General features: G+C 37.6%; 1 protein-coding gene across 1 annotated transcript in view; it reads left to right on the top strand.

Moving 5' to 3' along the window:
• The window catches only part of XRCC5 (X-ray repair cross complementing 5), a 54,386-nt gene that overhangs the window by 22,061 nt on the left and 14,213 nt on the right, over positions 1–18,112 (top strand). The window contains exons 10-16 of the mRNA XM_056348189.1: positions 200–262; positions 1,317–1,454; positions 2,848–2,938; positions 4,197–4,330; positions 9,193–9,389; positions 13,478–13,571; positions 15,019–15,088. Coding sequence (XP_056204164.1) covers positions 200–262; positions 1,317–1,454; positions 2,848–2,938; positions 4,197–4,330; positions 9,193–9,389; positions 13,478–13,571; positions 15,019–15,088 — 787 coding nt within the window. The remainder of the gene's footprint in view (positions 1–199; positions 263–1,316; positions 1,455–2,847; positions 2,939–4,196; positions 4,331–9,192; positions 9,390–13,477; positions 13,572–15,018; positions 15,089–18,112) is intronic.

Genomic DNA, 18,112 nt, shown 5'->3' with positions numbered 1-18,112 from the left:
GAATATGAGTGAATATCCATATTCAGTGATAAATGGAGATATGAAACGTATAAAGGGCTTTAACTTCTCTGCACAGTAATTACATTTTATGGCTTCTCACTTGAGTAATGTGTTCAGTTGTGTCAGAATTTAATTGGTCTGATTGCATCAACGACATTTTCTTTAGATTGGGCTAACTCTTGACCATTTGAATCTGTAGATCCAGAGGCATTACTACATGGGCAACCAGGTTCTGAAGGTCTTTGCAGCAAAAGATGATGAGGTAAGGTGAACTGAAGTTAATGCTGAAGGTGTTTTGCTGTGGAACAGAAAATAGTAGCAGTACTTGAGATTGTCCTGTCTTTCCATGTTAACAAAACAAGTATTTTTAATGCAGCTTACAGAAGTCCTGTTCCATTGCCCATTAGGATGAAAAGAAGTTGGATTAGACCCCAAATGAATACCATATCTCATGAATAATGAGAAACTGGTAAACATTATGTTTGTACAAGGGCGTAGGGAACCTGGAATTGGTACTTAAGTCTGTTTGGGGTTGTTTAGCCTGGAGAAAAGAGGAGACTCGGGGAGGATCTTGGTGCTTTCCACAACTACCTGAAAGGAGGTTGTAGGCAGGGTGAGGGTTGGTCTCTTCTCCCAGATAACAAGAGGGAACGGCCTCAATTTACGCCAGGGGAGGCTTAGATTGAATATTAGGACAAATTTCTTCACTGAAAGGGTGGTTAAGCACTGGAACAGGCTGCCCAGGGAGGTGGCAGAATCACCATCCCTGGAGGCGTTTAGAAAACGTGTAGATGCGGTGGTACATAGGGGCATGGTTTAGTGATGGACTTGGCCATTCTGGGTTAATGTTCAGACTTGATGATCTCAAAGGTCTTTTCCAAGCTAAATGATTCTATGATTCTCGTGCAGAGCGATGGTGTGCTCTGTCACTGTGTTATTCAGAACAGACATCGAAATGATTTTAAATGCTACAGGTAAAACCCGCACTGTGGTGCTCTGTCTGATGTGTTCCTTTAAGGGGCTGACTTTCCTCCCTTTCTCTCTCGTAATACTTCTGAGAGCTCTTCACACCTAGTGGAAAAGGTGGAATGTGCTGGATCTAAAGTCTGCTTAGCTTTGAATATATCCACTATCGTGATAAAATTTGATCTTTCTTCTTCATTTTTTGAACATGAAAAATGCTTGTGTTAAAGTTACAGCTGAAATGGGAACTAGTCTTGACTAAATCAATGCTATTGAGTTCACTGTGAAAGATGTTATTTCAGCAGGCTAATGAGAACTTGCATGACTGTCGACTTTGGGTTTTTGTTTTCCAGAATGCAGCAGTTGCTTTTTCTGCCCTTGTTCATGCATTGAATGAATTGAAAGTGGTAGCTATAGTGCGTTATGCTTATGATAGAAGAAGCAACCCACAAATTGGAGTAGCTTTTCCATATATTAAGGATGCATACGAGGTAATTTTTCACTCTTACCTTTCTGCAGAGAGCATCTGTATTGATGCTTTACAAATATCAATTAATATGTGATCATATTTGAACCGTATGAATTTGAAGTGTTGCGTAATACCAGAAGAAACCAGGGTGACCTTTCAGAGTGATTTTAGGTAATAGTACCAACTCTTAGGACAAGGAGGTAATAAATAATTTTAAGAAAATTCCCTGGAAAAAATACGTGGAAAAATAATGCCATATGTTTTTGTTAATATCCTCTATATTACAGATTTAAGTAATGCTCATTTTTATTTCAATAACATAATTATAATTTCATTTTGCTATCCTGGAAATTTTTTTTTTTTTTTTTGGTATCTAGAAACAATGTAATCACATAGTTATGTAATAAGTTACCACTGCTTTCTTGCTGTTATTACCTACCTGTCTGCATACAATGCAAGGATGCATTCTTTCATTTTCTTAAAATGTGGGTTTATCTCCAGGTTGCTTGGTAGTGCAAAATTTGAATTTGATAGTTGCATGGCATTTAAAGCATGTCCAACTATGCTGTTGTCATTGGGTTTCCAAGTCAACTGGAACTGAGGGGAGGAGCTCAGAGTGTTTAAAGCTGTTATTTTAAATTCATATGGAGGGTTAGGAAGACAGTAGTATGTTTATTTACTTGAAAAGGTTATTTTAAAGAACAGGAGAAAAAAATCAAGTCTGTTTCTAAGGAAAACAAAAACAAGAAAAAGTTCTGTGCGCAGCAGAATCATGTTTGAAATAATCATGTAAAAAATTCTGAGACACCCAGAAGAAACACGGCATGTCAGAATTTTTGCAGCATATGTTTCCACTGATCTTACTTATGAGAGATTATTGAAAGAGCTAAATATGTATAGATGGCTAAGCAATGACGAAGGTGGGGGCGGACGTAACAGTCTTCAGACTTTTGAAGGGTATAAATATAAAGCATGGAAAGGAATTCTTTAGGTTGGTATGAACTGGAGGAGGTATTTGAATAAAGAAAAAATTAGGCTGAGAATGTTAAAAAAACAAAACCAGTTTTTGACTTTGAAACACAGTAAGCTGTGACAAAACCTCGCAAAGCACCAATATATGGATTATTTAAAGCTTGACTGGTTGAAACTTCGTACAAGAAAAAGGGGTCAGATGACCTGGGAGGTCTTCATTCTACCAGCAGAAAAGATGAGGAGTGTGGCTATCTCTGTTTTATAAAAATTATATTTTATTTCATTTTGCTTAAAACTGTGTTGCTCTGTGAATGTTTTATTTTAAGTACTTCGGTATTAGATCTTTAGATTTTTCTTATGTTTGTGCTGCCCTGACAGACTGTGGGATGCTTTAGCTTTTTTCTTTAGGCTCAGTTGTTTGTTTCTTCTTTTGTCTTGCTCAGTGTCTAATCTATGTGCAGTTACCCTACATGGAAGACTTAAGACAGTACATATTTTCATCCTTGAAAAACAATAAAAAATGCATTCCTACAGGTAAGATAGTTCTTTGCTGGGCAAACGGACAAAGTAACCTACTTGTCTTCCTTTAAGATACTCTAAAAGAATTAGAAGATTTGGATTTCCAAAGAAGATGTAGCTTTGTCATTTTGGCTTAGGAAATAAACCCCAGCCTTTTGGGAATACATTATGTTGATGTCATCTTGAAGTGTAAAGCCTGTATCAAAACTTTGCCAGCCTAGTTGCAGGCTGAGCAGACTTGAGGTTTGCAGGCAGTCGTTTAAACTGTCCTGTTAAATGACTTGTGCTCTGGTTATGGGATTGTTGGTCTCTCAGAGTCTCTGTGAAGAGATCTGAGATTAGTTCTCTGTATCCTTTGACCTTTGAACTCATTTGTGAGACTAAATGGCCAAGCCTTGTGGGAACTACAATATGTGATTAGCTAGCTAGAATTAGAAGAGAAGCATCAGTTCTGTTTGTACAAAGCTGGTCCTGTAGCCGGTTGCAGAATAGCCTGTTAATAGAATGTACAAATGCAAAACCTGTGTTTTCTGTGGTGTGTTGTTTTTTAAAGCATGCACTTAGTGGTGTCCAGACTCAGACGGAGGGTGTCTTTGGAGAGCCACAGAACATGGAGCCATACAAAGCCTGACTTGCTGTTCTGAGAATTTTGCACAGCAGTGAGCGTAAATGGATGTAGTTTAAAATCCACTTCCACTTCTTGAACTTGTTATGAGATCCGTTGACTGGGCATCTGCATTTCAGGGTTTATAAACCATTGATGGGCTGTTTCTGAAACAGTTTCTGTTTCCTTGCCTGTAACCAGTGGTTTGAGAACAAATCTAAAACTTGTCTCACAAAAGCAATAGTTGACTATTGTGAACTGTGTTAATTTGCGATCATAACTTTTGAAATTTATATTATGCCAGTTTTTCAAACCAACTGTTGTTCTTATTTTCTAAGTGGCCTATAAGCCTTCTGTTGCAAATAAATACATCTTGAAAAAGAAGAAAAATAGAAGCACAAATACAGCAATAATTGAGGTCTAGGGGGGGAAAAAAAGAAGGCTTTATGACTTTACATTGTAGTCCTTAAATAAAGCAGGGCATTTATTATTGTGTTCGTTATCCATATTCTTTATTGGCATGTCTGTATCTGCAGTGCATTCTGTGGCATGTAATGACTTGGTCAGAATCTTGCATTGCAAAGTGAGTCTTCATTTATGAATTGTTGCAAGAAATGCATCCATCTGCAAGTGTATTTAGTTTTTCTTTGTATGTCGTTACTGCTTTAGCGGATCAGTTATCTGCTGTTGACTCTTTGATTGATTCTATGAATTTGGTTTATGAAGATGATGATGGAGAAACTTTTGAGGACCTCTTTAAGCCCAGCAAAATCCCAAACCCTCATTTTCAGAGGTTGTATCAGGTGAGATGAACTATATGGCATTTTTTAAAAACTTCTTTTGTTAAGACTTCACCTTTCTGTCTTTGATTCACACTGGAAAGATCTGCATTGTGAAGATGAGAATATAAATTCTTTTGCATTTAAATATGGAGTAGCCAGTGATTTCTATGTTGTCCTTAACATAGGTTTTATTCTTAAAATTTCCAGTCTCCAAGAAGCAATGGAAATCATACCTGTGCTGAGGTGTCTGCAAAAGCGTCAGTGATATTCACAGGCACCTAGACTAGACAAGTTAAAACTTGCTTGGGTATCTCAACACTGTATTGCAGTGATCGTGGTGTGGACATAGACTTGTTCTTCAGCTTCTGGGCAAAGAGAGAAATTGACTGAAGATCAGGGATCTGTTTAGCTTCTCATTCTGTGTCCCATCAAATCCTGGGCAGAGTCACTTTTCTGTGCATTGTTGCATCTAGCAGTGGTTCCAAAACAGATCAGTTAGAGGTGAACTTGATTAGTAGTAAATGATTACCATTTCTGACATTTAAAATACTCCATTTGGGTGCCTGAGCTGATGCATTTTTTGGGCAAGCGGAACAGTTCACACTTCTTGCAGTTATTGTATGAAGTGATTTACATTCATGTCATGAAGATTTTCACTGCAACTGTGAGGATGAGAGACTTAATTACACATTGGAATTCAAGTGTTCAAAAAAATGACACAGCAAATTCAAAAATAAGGAAAATGACGTTGCAATTTATGCAGCTGCAGAATTGTGTTGTATAGAGAACCATTGGGATAATATTGAGTGCGTGACCTCACTCTGAAAAATGACCAAAAATGGTATTACAGTAACCATGTTCATTGTATCTCAGCAATTCCAAATGAATTTTTTTCAGTTTACATGTAGGAAGAAATGCTTTTTTAAATTAAGAAAACATACCCTAGCTTCCAAACCCCATGCTGCCTCAGTATTGTCAAAAGAACCAAAGGATCTGGAGGTCATATATATGTTTCAGAAACACGTGTAAGCCCACTGTCTTCGATTCCTACTCTGACTGACACTTTGAAGAACTCGGTGTTCCCTTCAAATTCTGACAGTCATATTGACAAGACGGGGTGTAACTGAATGCAAGATTTAGTAAATAGAAGGTTATCGCTGGGCAAGAGTTTAAAACAGCTTGACCTCTGCATGACTTGTACTTGAAGGATTCTAAAACTTGGGTATTACAAAACACATACGGTTTATCTTGTAAATGAAACGGGATAGAATTTCTTCTGCTATCTTGCTGGATGCAATATTACATCCTTTTGATTCAGTGGATATCGCTTATAATGAAACATGTTTCTTTAGGTGTGCCATTTGTCTTCTGAAACAGTATGATGGTGGTGTCCCAGCAGTTGAGTCAAGTGCTGCTAGAAAAGAGTAACTGCTTAACTTGCCATTTTTCTTAGTGGATAATAGGATATTGTAAGGGTGAATGCTACTGGTGGAAAAAGTATTTATTAACTATTTCAATGTACTGGGTAGTATGCAGTTCCTGTCGACAGTGCTTGCTGTTTATAAAGCCCTGGATTACCAGTCCTTTTAGTGCTTTCTTTTGGCCATGCACAGCCCCATTTTTTTGTCTTGGTTACAAAACTGCTGTTAAACTGTGCAAGTTGCAGAAAGATGGTTTTCTCCTTTGCTGCAAACATGTTCGGGGTTCTTAATATTTTGATCTTAGACCAAGTGGCACTACTGGTTCCTTAAAAACTACAAAGAAAAATAACACATAATCTTTTGAATGTAGCCAGTAAATTGATTGGGCTGAACAGGACCTATAAACAGTTTGGAAAAATAACTCTAAAGAAAGGATGATTTCCTCCCTAATTTCCTTGCTCTGTTGCCTCATGAAGATATTTGTAATGGTAAGTGACAAGAGCCAGAATTTAAACAGAAACATCAAGCGAAATTGTATCTCTGGAAGTAGTGGTAGGCATCAGGAAATGACAGAGTGGGTGGAAAGGAGTTACTAATGCTTGCTGAAGTGGAAGATGAGGAATGTTGGTTATCCAGAGTTTCAACTTTTATTCCTTGCATCCAGAAAAGCCGAAGTGAATTTCTATAGCTTTTGTGGTGGCAAACTTCCAATGTCATCGTTTAACTTACTCTTCTTAAATACAGGGATTTAAAGCACATAAGATGTTTGGGGAATGCAGTGCATTTTGTTTGATGGCCAGATAGACAAATTGCTCAACAATGACTGTTCAGTCCTGAGACAGACCTGAGGGGAAGGTTTGTGGGAGTGGTGGCAGGCAGCATTGCATAGTTTGTGGGATCCACCTGCAGAGTCTGCATCTAAACATGCCATAATGGCTCTTGTTAGACCACCTGTGAGCAACCTTAGAGGTCTGAGCGCATTTATAAGTGGTTGGACTGTATGGTTCTATTTCAAAAAGCAGAGCAGCAAGAGGACAGGAGATCACTCACGGAAGTCTGTAAGGGCTTTCAGCATCAAGTAATCTTATCTTTGGTTGAATATAGTGGATCTGTTGGAAGGTCATTTTGAGATCATCACAAACTAGATGTAAACTGAACTCTAAGATGCTTGTGTTGGGGTTCAGTTCGCACAGGTTTAACCACCCAAAAGCTAGCTAACTAGTGTAAGCTGAGTTGTCCAAGGCTATTGTGTAATCCATGAAAGAAGAACCTTAGGTAAGTAACTGATCCTTCTTTTTATGATCTTCAGAGATCATAAGTACCTGATACTTGTGGTTGTGTAGAGTGAGTAGGTGACTGGTATAGATGCTTATTTTTTAGATAGCTGAATCTGTCACCCATATTCTAAGGCTTTAAACACTATCAGGTTCCTGTAAGTTTACAAATTTGCTGAAATATGTTCTTAAAAAATTGTGTTCCTAGATGCTGTGCAGAAGGGAACAGGGCAGGATGATTTCTTGCAGTAAATTCCTGTCTATTCATGCATTTATGCCATTGCTTATTATGGAATGAATCCTGTGAAAATTCCACTTCATTACATCCATTGACCAGTATCTTAGTATGCCCCCTGTTCCTGAAAGCTGGCTACATCTTGAGTCTGGAAGTGTAAAGAAATTAGGAAGAGCAAGGAGGAGCTAGTATGTTGCTGACAACATGCATGAATAGAACGGTGAGTCTGGAAGCCAGTGGCCGTGTGAGTTGCCTTCTAGCCAGTGAAGGTAGGAGTGGTTCTTGCTAGACACAGAAGGAAGCGGAATCAAAGTTAAAAGGGATTGTTTAGGATTAGAAACTCCAGGTTAAACCTGTTCAATTTGTCTACATTTAGCACCTGAGTTTTGATGGTCCCTGCCATCTCAGGTTTCAGAGGTAGTCATCTACTCTAAAAAAACCAGGAACAAGTGGAGGCTGTGTCTACTCAGTCTGCTCAGCTCTTGCAACTGCACACATAGAGATTTCAGATGCAAAAGCCTGAAAAACACATTCACAACAGGGGATTTAGTTTTTTTGCTTTGTGAGTTTAATTCAATTCCCTAATGTTGTTTTAATATTGGGTTTTTTGTATCACAAGGGCCATTACTGCAGCTTCCAGCAACATTTTTACTCTCTTTCAAAATAATTATGCCTTAAATCATTACGAGTGTTTCCAAATCAGTAGTCTTCTATGACTGCCTCCTTTTGAAAGTGTGCTCTAATATGGATTGGAGTCTTAATGGCAGCATGAAAGCACATCAGTATTGATGTGTAGCATATGGTCTGGATTTTCTTTATTGGCAGCTTTTCGGCATGAATAGAGGGTTTTGTTTGCTTTGGTTTTGTTTTTTAAATTAATGTCATGTCTGCCAGCCAACAGGGGAGCAAATCTCTGCTGTATTCCTAGTTTACTGAGTAGTTACCTTCACACTTGTGTCTGATTCACCCAGTACAATGGGCTTGGAAAAATTATTCTCCCATGTACATCACATGTTTTTATGTATGTGTATGCATGCACTGGTATCTGTGTATCTCTATGCACATACACATACATCTCTACTGCTATCCCATACCTTTCAACATTTAAGTTGTTTTTAAATGTTTAATTAAGTTTGTTTTTAAAATTCTCGATGGAATTTCCATAGCCTGCCTCATTAACCTCATCTCTGTCCCTCTGCTTGACTCCCTGGCTGTGTGCACTGTCTTTACACTTTGGTGAAAAGCCTTCTCCTCTGTAGCTCCTACCATCTGTTCCAACTTTGATGTACATCTGTCAGGTCCCTTCATTGCCTCGCTCTTTTCAAAGCTGAGTTGCAAACATACGTATATTCTGTGCCTTACCTGTGCACATTTGACTTCTTTCCATTTGCTCTTAAACTGGTAAAATTTTCTCTTGTGTGCGTACTGAGTTTTATTGACCAAAAAGAAATATTTTCTTTGAGGGACAATAAACTGACAATAACTGGAATATCTGGTTGGGGTATATATCTTGTTGCCTAATTTTGGAATGTAAAGAAATCTCTCCCGTATGACTTATTATAGAACTGCATTGTAAAGGTAAAGTGAAGTTAAAAAGCAGAATAAATGCAGATGACTTTCATTCCCTGGATTTTCTGAATAATGTTCACAGAACTCATTCCAGTGAGTGTAGGAACACTCATTTGTATTACTATTCTTGTTTAATATATATTCTTTAATATATTTTTATATACACATATATATAAATATATTATTGTTTAATATAATTACTGATATCCTTAGCTGATTGTATCTTTCAATCCACTTGTGAGCTGGAATATTTGTGAGGAATATGAAGGTAGTTTCTTTAATACAGAAGATATTTTACATGTACTGTATGAAGTCAGGCATACGGGCATTATATTAAAAGCACATAAACTAGAAGTTTTGCTTTGCTCAAATTGTTTCTTGCAGTGTTTGCAGCATAAGGCTTTTCACCCCAATGAGCCATTGCCGCCAATTGAACAGCGCCTTTTAGAGATGCTGGAGATGCCCTGTGTGGTAAAAGAAAGGTGTCAAGCTCCTCTTGAAAAAGTAAGAGCACTTTTCCCCCTAAAGGAAGTTGTCAAGAAAAAAGAAGAGAAGACTGCTCAGGACATCTTCAAAGACAAGTAAGTTGGAGATGTATTATGGGTTTTTTTTAAAACTTTTACATTTCAAATTGGTTTTGCTGGATGGAGCAGGCTCAGCATCTTTTGAACATAAGATCAGTGAGTTACACACTGAAAAAATACTGAAGGGTAGGGAATATTGTGGTACCACAGTATATCTGGGGTATTTTGTGAATAGTGCTGGTCCTACTGTTAGGGGGCAAGACACACCAGGAACCCGTCTGTAGCTTCCTCATGGCTGTATTTGTTGTCACAGAATCTGTCAGGTTGGAAGGGACCTCAGGAGGTTTCTTTCTGAGCCTGCTGCTCAGAGCAGGGTCATCTGTGAGATCTAAACAGATAACTTGGGACTTCAGCCAGTCTGGTCTTGAAAGCATCCAGGCATGGAGACTGCACATCCTCTCTGAGCAACCTGTTGCATCACCTACTGTCTCCTGGTCAAACAGTTAGTCCTACTGGTGGTTACAAAGTAGTTCAAATACACGTAACAGAGGGTCTAATTTAGTTTAGAATAAATGCTGCAGAGCTTTAAATTAGCTGTAAAGACGAGTCTTCCTTCTCAGCGTGCTCTATTTAGGTTGTTCTGTAGCTTTCATTTTTGAATACCGAATAAAAAGAAAAGCAGCTTCATTATTATGTGCTGTGCAATAAATGTGGATGTACTGAAAAATCAAACTGTTAGGGACTCTTCCTGGAGCATCTGTTGTCAGAACAGTTTTTAAGATAATTGTTTAGCGGTTTTTTTTATTACTTACACTATTTACTTTATTTGTGGTGAAAATATGAAGAATAAATGGTTAATTGCTACTGTATTGGTACTGTCACCCCAGCCAAATCAATCTGCTCAAATAAAATCTGCTTCTTAGACCTTAGTTTATTGAATGCCTGTAATATAACTAGTGAGTCTCCTGGGATGTTGGAGAGTTCTCAGTTATCTCCTCCTCTCTCCCTGTTGTCCTTTTTAGCTCACTCCTTTCAGTGCTAGGAACACTGTCTTTGAGCCTTTCTGAGGCCTTGTGTAGCAGAGCTGTCATACATGCTTTACCTTGGGTTGGCTACAGCCTCCTCGGCATGTTATCTTTGGAAAGACACAACACAGGACTTTTCACATTACTGCTCTGGAATAATGACCACATTTCTGTACCAGACTGGGAAATACTTTCCTTTTCATTTCATTCATTGCTGTGTGTGCCAATCTTGCCTTGGCACAACTGTGACTTCATCCTGATAAAATTCTGTTGTCCTTGCTCTGTGCTCCAGCTTCTCTGTGTGTGTACATACATACATTCATATGGGTATTTAGATAAAAAAAAAGGGGGGAGCGTGATGACACAACCTTGGGTTCAAGCAAGCTAAGGAGAGATCTTAAACAAAAAATGGTGACCCATTACTAAAGGCAATCGATTTGACAAGCAAGAAGGAAAGCTATTTTGTTTAAAAACTGATTTCCTTTAGAGGGGTGATGAAAGCAGCTGTAAAAATAATTGAGATAGAAATTGGTGTAGGGCATTAAAATGATTGAAACACACCCCCCCCCCCCCGCAACCTGTAAGAGAGGCAAAAGGGTACACACTCAGCTATGCAAAGAAGGATGAATAATATATTTTTTTATATAATTGCAAAAAAAAAAAAGATGTTATGGCTGTAGTAATGAATGAGAATAGTAGTATTGTCGTTACTACATCAGAAGTGTTAACTGTATGTTTTTGTTCTGCGTTTGGGGAAAAGCTGAGTGTTGTAATTAAATCATGTGATAAAGTACATCACTCTGCAGCAATGACTAAGGACAATGTTAAACAGCAGATAACGTTCAAGTTATTAAAATGATCAGATCTAGATAATTTGCACCAAAGTGTTTTGAAAAAGTTGGCTAGAAGGTCTCCTGACCATAATTTTTGTTTTCTAAAACTAATTTGTGTCTTATCTCATCATATTGGCCAGATTAATCTCTACTTAATTTTTAAGGTCTAATGGGATTAAGGCAGCATAAATATAAGCATGATATCTTAATACAGATTTTAATATTCAGCATTCGTTTCACTTATGCTAAGCTCTGTGTAGTTTAAAACATTCAGCAAAATAGAAAGCATTTTACTTTTTCCTTCTTAGGTTGGCTTTGGAGAGGCTGTTGTCTCATCCAGCTTTGCAATATGTGAGAGGCTTCTATATAAATGTAGAAGTGGGTGTTTTAAATTAATCTTGTATTTTATTAATTTTTCTCAAATAGTAGTTGCACGTTTTAAAGTTTAAAAATACTGTTAATCAGTGCATTACCACTAACAGATTCTAAACGTCAGATCCTTGGCTGGTATAAATGGGTACGGATTCATTAGTTTCTGCTGTACTGCACTGATTAATGACAGGTATAGATTTGGTCCTAGATAGTTAAATGCAGCAGCAGCATTTATGTTCTCCTCCTTCCTCCAATCCCAAAGCATTTCGAATCAGTAAAATTAATGCAGGAGGGAAAAGATTTCAAGGCATTGCCATTGATTGCAAAACACCTTTTAAAGAAAAAGTACTCTGAAAGAGAACTTTCGTTGTTCTTTGCACCTTTCATCAAACCACATCAATATACAAGAATTGTGGTTCAAGTAGAAGTTCTAAAATCACTGGTGTTAGGTAAGTATCAGTTTCTCCTTTTTACAGACAGGCATATTGGCTGTCCAAAACAATCAAGCAACTTGTTCAAGGTCAGCCAGAAAGTCAGCAGAGTTGAGAATGAAGCAAAGTATCCTATCCTTGTCCTGAGGCATAACCAAAGTCATCATTTCTGCTAGAGTGATAAGTAAGGTTATGCTGGATGACAGGAGTTGCTGAGAAGGGTTTTCATTTCAGTAGTGACAAAATTAAGTAAAGGACAGAGAAGACTAGTGAAACAAAGTGGGTTAGACACAGATTGTAAAGTAGGGGAGGATTGTGCTATAGAAAGGGAAGACTGCACAGGTTCTTTCTAATAGTTCGTTGCTTCTGTAATGTGCAATGCAATTTTTAAAACTAGTTCTAGCCTTGTAGAATGCAAAGTGACACCTAGTCCAGGATCTCTGGCTTTGTCCCTACGTCATCAAGCAGTTCCTTCATTTCTCTGCAGTAACAAAAAATTTAAGGAAAAGTTCTTACTTTGTCTTGGGATTCCTTGAACAAAAATACTGCTGTTTAGATCACTGAGTAGCTTTCAGTCATTCTTAAACTGATTTTCTGTGTCAGTAGCCACAGTTCTGTGAAGTGACACAGAATGCACTGATTTTCTTCCCCTTTTGTGATTGCTTGGATTTTTTTCGGTTGCCAAGATGTGCTCTAAAGTTTGGCATATGTTAGATGTTACAATTAAGTTCCTAGTTTGAATGTAAACCTTGGTCTATGTACATCTGTAAGAACAAAGCAAGAAAGTGGCCTAAACTTGCAATAAGCTTTTTGAAAGCATTTTGAGATGTAGCTTAAAATGTCCTAGGAGAGTTCTTACATACTTAGTCAGGTTTTGCCTAGTAGGTGTTGACTGCTGTAAGTGGAAGTTTGTAAAGCTTTTGTGTGCTGATGGAGAATGTGGGTCATTAGACTCAAAAGCCCCTGTGTAAACAGGTTTGTAGTAGCTATCCATTCCAAGATGGGAACCAGGAGGTAATTAATTTCTTACCTACGTGTTAAGTTTTCATTACCATTTCATATTTAGAGCGAATCTGGTGAGAATACTAAATGCCATGTAATATACTGTAAAACAGTAAATCGTATGCTGTGAATTATGAAGGTTAAATCACTTTATTTGGAACCTGTGTATTGACTGCAGGTACGCTGTATTTAGGGAGGTAGAGAAGGTGTGTGTAAGTAAATTCACTCCTGAAATAAACATGAATAATCTTGCACCTTCAACAAGCGGTACCTTTTGCTTTATGTTAAGATAGAGTTTGGTCTCGCTTTCTACCATCTGCTTTGTGCAACCTGTGGGGAAAAATGAGGCAGGTTTCGTGTTAATTTTCAGACAGTTATATAATTTTGTCCAGCGTTCAGTGTATATTTCATTAATTTACTGACTCCCTACTTAATAGGCAGGACAGTTTAAGAGTTTATGTTTTTGTCCTTCTCGTTTGCAGCAGTGAAGATGGACCCAACCCTAAGAAACCAAAAATTGAAGATGAGGAAGGTAGCTTTACCATCATGAAACTTGCTGAAGGCAATATCACCTCTGTAAGCATATTTTTACAAATCTGATTATTAAAGGGCGAGATTCATTTATCTAAGTGTATTGTAGTGAATATACATAATTCCTGGTAAATGGAGAGTTCCTAGCTGAAATATGACTTAATACTGTCTCCTTGTAGATTTGAGACCGCTAGAGATTGTAAAGACAACTTTCTCTGCCTGTAGGAGCACGTTAACACAAGCTTCCCTCAGTCTTGGATATTTTAGGACAGAATTCTCCCCTGGTGTCTAGAACTCCAAAGGGCAAGCCTAAGGATCTGAGAAAAACAGAATCTCAGAATTGGGGTTTAATTGTTGAATTTTGTTCTTGCTCTTTCTTATCATCTGCAACATAGAAATTGCCTCTGCATATTTAATCGAAGTATTGATGTGATTTAAAGATAGTTCCCTGCATTGGTTGGGGTTCTACATCACAAGTTTGTCTTCATCTTGCTGCTAGGTCTAAATAAATTCCAGATGTTGTGTACAGGGGTAGATTAAGCCTGTTTCATAACTGTGTATGTACCTTCCTTGATCTGATTTTTTTGTATTACGGGGGAAAAAAGTGATTTAATATTGAAATAACTTCACTTGTTTTCAAATGTGCTATCCTTTAAGGTTGGGTTTTAAAATGCGTGATTGAGATTTTTCAAAATATTTAAAATCTGAAAAGATTTAAATATTCTGTACTCCTAATATATATTTCTGAGATTTCCTGAAAAGTAGCATTGCCAAATTTAGAAGAAGCATGAAAAGACCAAGCAAGCTTATTGAAATATCTATGAATTATTTTGACAGCAAAGCATAAAAATTTTAAATAAACTTAGGAAAATCTTGATTTCTGAAAGGGAATTTTAAACAGTGTAATTTTTTTTTTTCTTAAGTTATTGCATCTGTTTTTCAGTAAGTGTTTGTTTATTTTTGACCTGGCTTTAGTTCTTTTGTAAGGTTTCTGCGCTTCAGTGCCCATTTAGAGGTTCAGCTTTAAGATGTCAGACTGAGCCAGTAAGGGTGGATGACTTGAGTGTACGCTTTTAATTTTGAGCTTCCTATTGGAGTGGCAAACCAGTGATTCTGTACCCGCATGCCTGGGAGCTCCCATTCCTCATTGTGTCTGTCAAGATTAGTGAGAGGCCTGTGCCACAAAAAGTCTCCAAGCTGAGCTAGCAGGTAACCTGAACTACTGTGCTTCTGACCTCTAAACCCCAGAGAACATGGTCGGCTTATAGCAGTGCAGCGCAGTGAGTTCATCTTGCTCATGTCATATCTAAGCCTTGCTAGGAGTACTGCGCGTTACACATTGTAAGAGTTGCATTTTACGAGTCTGCATGCAGAGAAGTGTAGAGCTTCTGTTTCCGTATTAAAATAAACAAATGTAAAGGTTCTTGTTGCCTCACAAGAAGAAAAATTTGGATATTGGCAGACAGTTGTATCAATTTTTGATCTTTTGTAGGTTGGCAGTGTCAAGCCAGCAGAAGATTTCCGAATTCTGGTGAGGCAGAAAAATACTAACTTCGAAGACGGTAAATGACTTTTATCTATCTTAATAATGTTTAGTAGCATCTTCAGGGTTCAGTGGATGCAATCCATTTGTCTAAACCTAAGTTTCTAATGCTATGTGAGCTGCTCTGAATCTGTTCTCGGCATGCAGCAGGGCAGGGTTTTGATACAGAGGTGAGGAAGAATATGAAGCACACGTCAGCTACTGACTTGCATGCCATAAGTCTGAAAATGCAATGGAATTATCATTTGTTTGTGTGGTATTTCCCTACTGGAATAGCTATACACAGGTGCATGTAATCTAAAGGTGTCTTGAAAGAATGCATAATGTGGGTGGGGTCCATTTTTCTTTTAAAGGGTGATTTGAAGGTTGTGGCAAGATACCTTACTTGCTGAATAGCATTTATTTTCAAAGAGAAAGATTTGTAGAGGTGCTGAAGTGAGGAGCTAGGTGTTTCAACAAGGCCTGTGGTTCTTTTGGACATTGTTTGAGGAGGCTGTTTGATTTGTGATAGACTGTTAAAGCCTACATAGCTGTTTGTCTCCAGAATTTCTAGACCTATAAACCAGCTAGCCAGCTTTTTACATGGATTTGCATTAGATCCAGAAGAAATTGTTAATTGAAAAAATATTTAGAATTGTTTTCTCAAATCTCAGATATATTAAGATGCAGTAAAAAAGCATTGTACAATGTATTAGAATACAGAAACTGTGAAACAGTTGACTACTTTGTCACGGTAATTAATTTTATCATGTTGGAAAGCTTTAAGGCAGAAGTAAGTCTAGTGATTACCCTTGAAGATGGTTTAACTAAAGAATGGTTAAATGTCTTCACTTGTGCTGGATAACTGCACTACATATTCAGATGGCTTCTGAAATTTTGAGCAATCTGCTTTTATTTTATGTGTGATCTGCTCTGTAATTATAAGGTGTAGTTAGAATGTAGTGCAGTCACCCATTTAAAGGAGAGATAGAAGCCAATATAAACAAAACCATGCTCTGCATACTATTTTTTTTCCTCTGCAGGATCTCTTTTTTGCTTTAGAGCCTTTTAGGTACCTTAATACATAGAACATTACAGACATGTTTTTAATGGCTTGCTGTATTGCATTCTGGTTATGTAAATAGTAAACTCTGCCCTAAAACTATTCAGTGGTTCTAAGGATATATTTTTTTAATATAATTTTATATCATATTTAATTATGAGACTTTTTTTTTTTCCCTCTGCTAGAACATGTGAATTGTGAAACGTCTTTGCAGGAAAGAACGATCTGTGGCATTCAGATAGTTTATTAAGAAAAAATCAGATTTTGTGTGTCAGGATACAGGTAGGAGAACTACTAGGTTGCATCCTGGTTTCCTTCTTTCTTGTAGAAAAGGAGCATTCAGCGTAGTCTCCCAAACTGAATAGTCTACACTCTCATTTTAAAACAAAATAGCAAGAGATTCCCTCCATAGGAAGGAGAAAGACCTTACAGCTGTTTGATTGAGTGTGTTTTTTCTGGGTAGATAGAGAAGTTGTAGGATTAAGGACAGTTGTACTTTAAATACTGACAGTACAGTGGCTTTTTAATTAAGCTGCAGGTTAATGGCACGCATCCTCTTCAGTCTTCAGCAAGTGTATCACCAAAATTATGAAGTTATCAAGACCAAAGTATGACAAGGGGAATTTTTTTTAACAGCTTGTAGGAAGTCCTGATGGTATATTAATTGTTGAAAATGAGTACCGATGGATCTCCTGCAGGTGGCTGTGATGGGATTTGATGATGATTAGGGTTTGTGCCATTCGTAGGAGAAGCCTAAGTGCAAGTTAGCCCATGTCTGATGCTGCATCTCACAGCAGACTAGAGGAGGAGAAACGATGCACTTGCTGTTACTGAGAACTGGGTCACTAATGTGTAAATACATATTTTTATAAAATCTTATAAAGTTAAGATACTTACGAAGTTTCAAATTGGTAAGGGTCTTAGGGATACATTTTCTGAGACTGGAAGCTCAGTTCCTGAAACAGTAGTCAACTTTGGTTTTAATTGACATCTGTATAGTTTATGTCAGTAAAGACCCACTTACGGCTTACGTGATGAGTTGTGTGCGTTGGTGTCAGCTTACTGGCTAGTGTTGGTTGCTCTTGTAACTAGTATTGTGTATCCTCTCCAGATATCTTTGCTTTGTTATTTGTGTTCATGGCCAGATAGATGTAATTTTATGCAGGTCTTATTTTGAGCAGGTTACAAGTGCACAGTCATCACAAAGGGCAGTCTTCTGATAACAGCTTCTGACATTTTTGTCGATGAATGCAAATAAAATAGATTAGTTTGCCTGAGTAGAATCTGTTACTCCCAAGGGTGTACAATATGTTTCTTCATTCCTGTGGCTGCAAGGAAGATTCTCAAATGCAGTGAGTGCTCGCCACCTTTGTAATGCCAAAGGAGTGGCCACGTGGCTATCAGTGGATCCTGTTAGACTATTTACAGATTTCCATCCATTTCTGCATTTCTGGAGAGCAGGTGTCTGATATGGTGTATTTTCATAGGCTTCTGTAGAAGATAGGGTGTCTTAATGAGGAGTAAAAAAAGGTCTTGACACATGCATAGTATTTTCTTTCGTTTACAATTTTTCTGTGTGAGTTTATAGGCCAGATGTCATTGCATCTTACAGGACTCCTATCTGAGAACATGATGCCTGAAGTCCTGTAGTTGAAAGAGCTTTTTTTTATTTTACTGATTGTAAACAAAGAGAGACATATGCAATGACAACTGTACAGTTTATGGACACAAGAAAAAATGTCCAGAGACAAATTGTGCCATACTGTCATTTTTATATTTATAGCAAACGTGTTAATATTTTTATTCCTAGGCATTTCTAGAAAAGTAAAATTAAGAGAGTTAGTAATTACATGTGTAGATTTTAGTAAATATTCCATTGTTCCTGAGGTGCCACGCTTTTGCCATGGCATGTAGATAGCTTCTTAAGTAACATGTAAAATACTGTTTTTGCACTGGATGCTTTGTACAGGTAGAAGAATGGTGTCATAAAAGAATGCTGCA

The sequence above is a fragment of the Falco biarmicus genome, chromosome 8 (assembly GCF_023638135.1).
Source record: "Falco biarmicus isolate bFalBia1 chromosome 8, bFalBia1.pri, whole genome shotgun sequence".
NCBI lineage: Eukaryota > Metazoa > Chordata > Aves > Falconiformes > Falconidae > Falco > Falco biarmicus.
The sequence above is the reverse complement of the archived record's forward strand: the minus strand, read 5'-3'. Positions and strand labels throughout refer to the sequence as shown.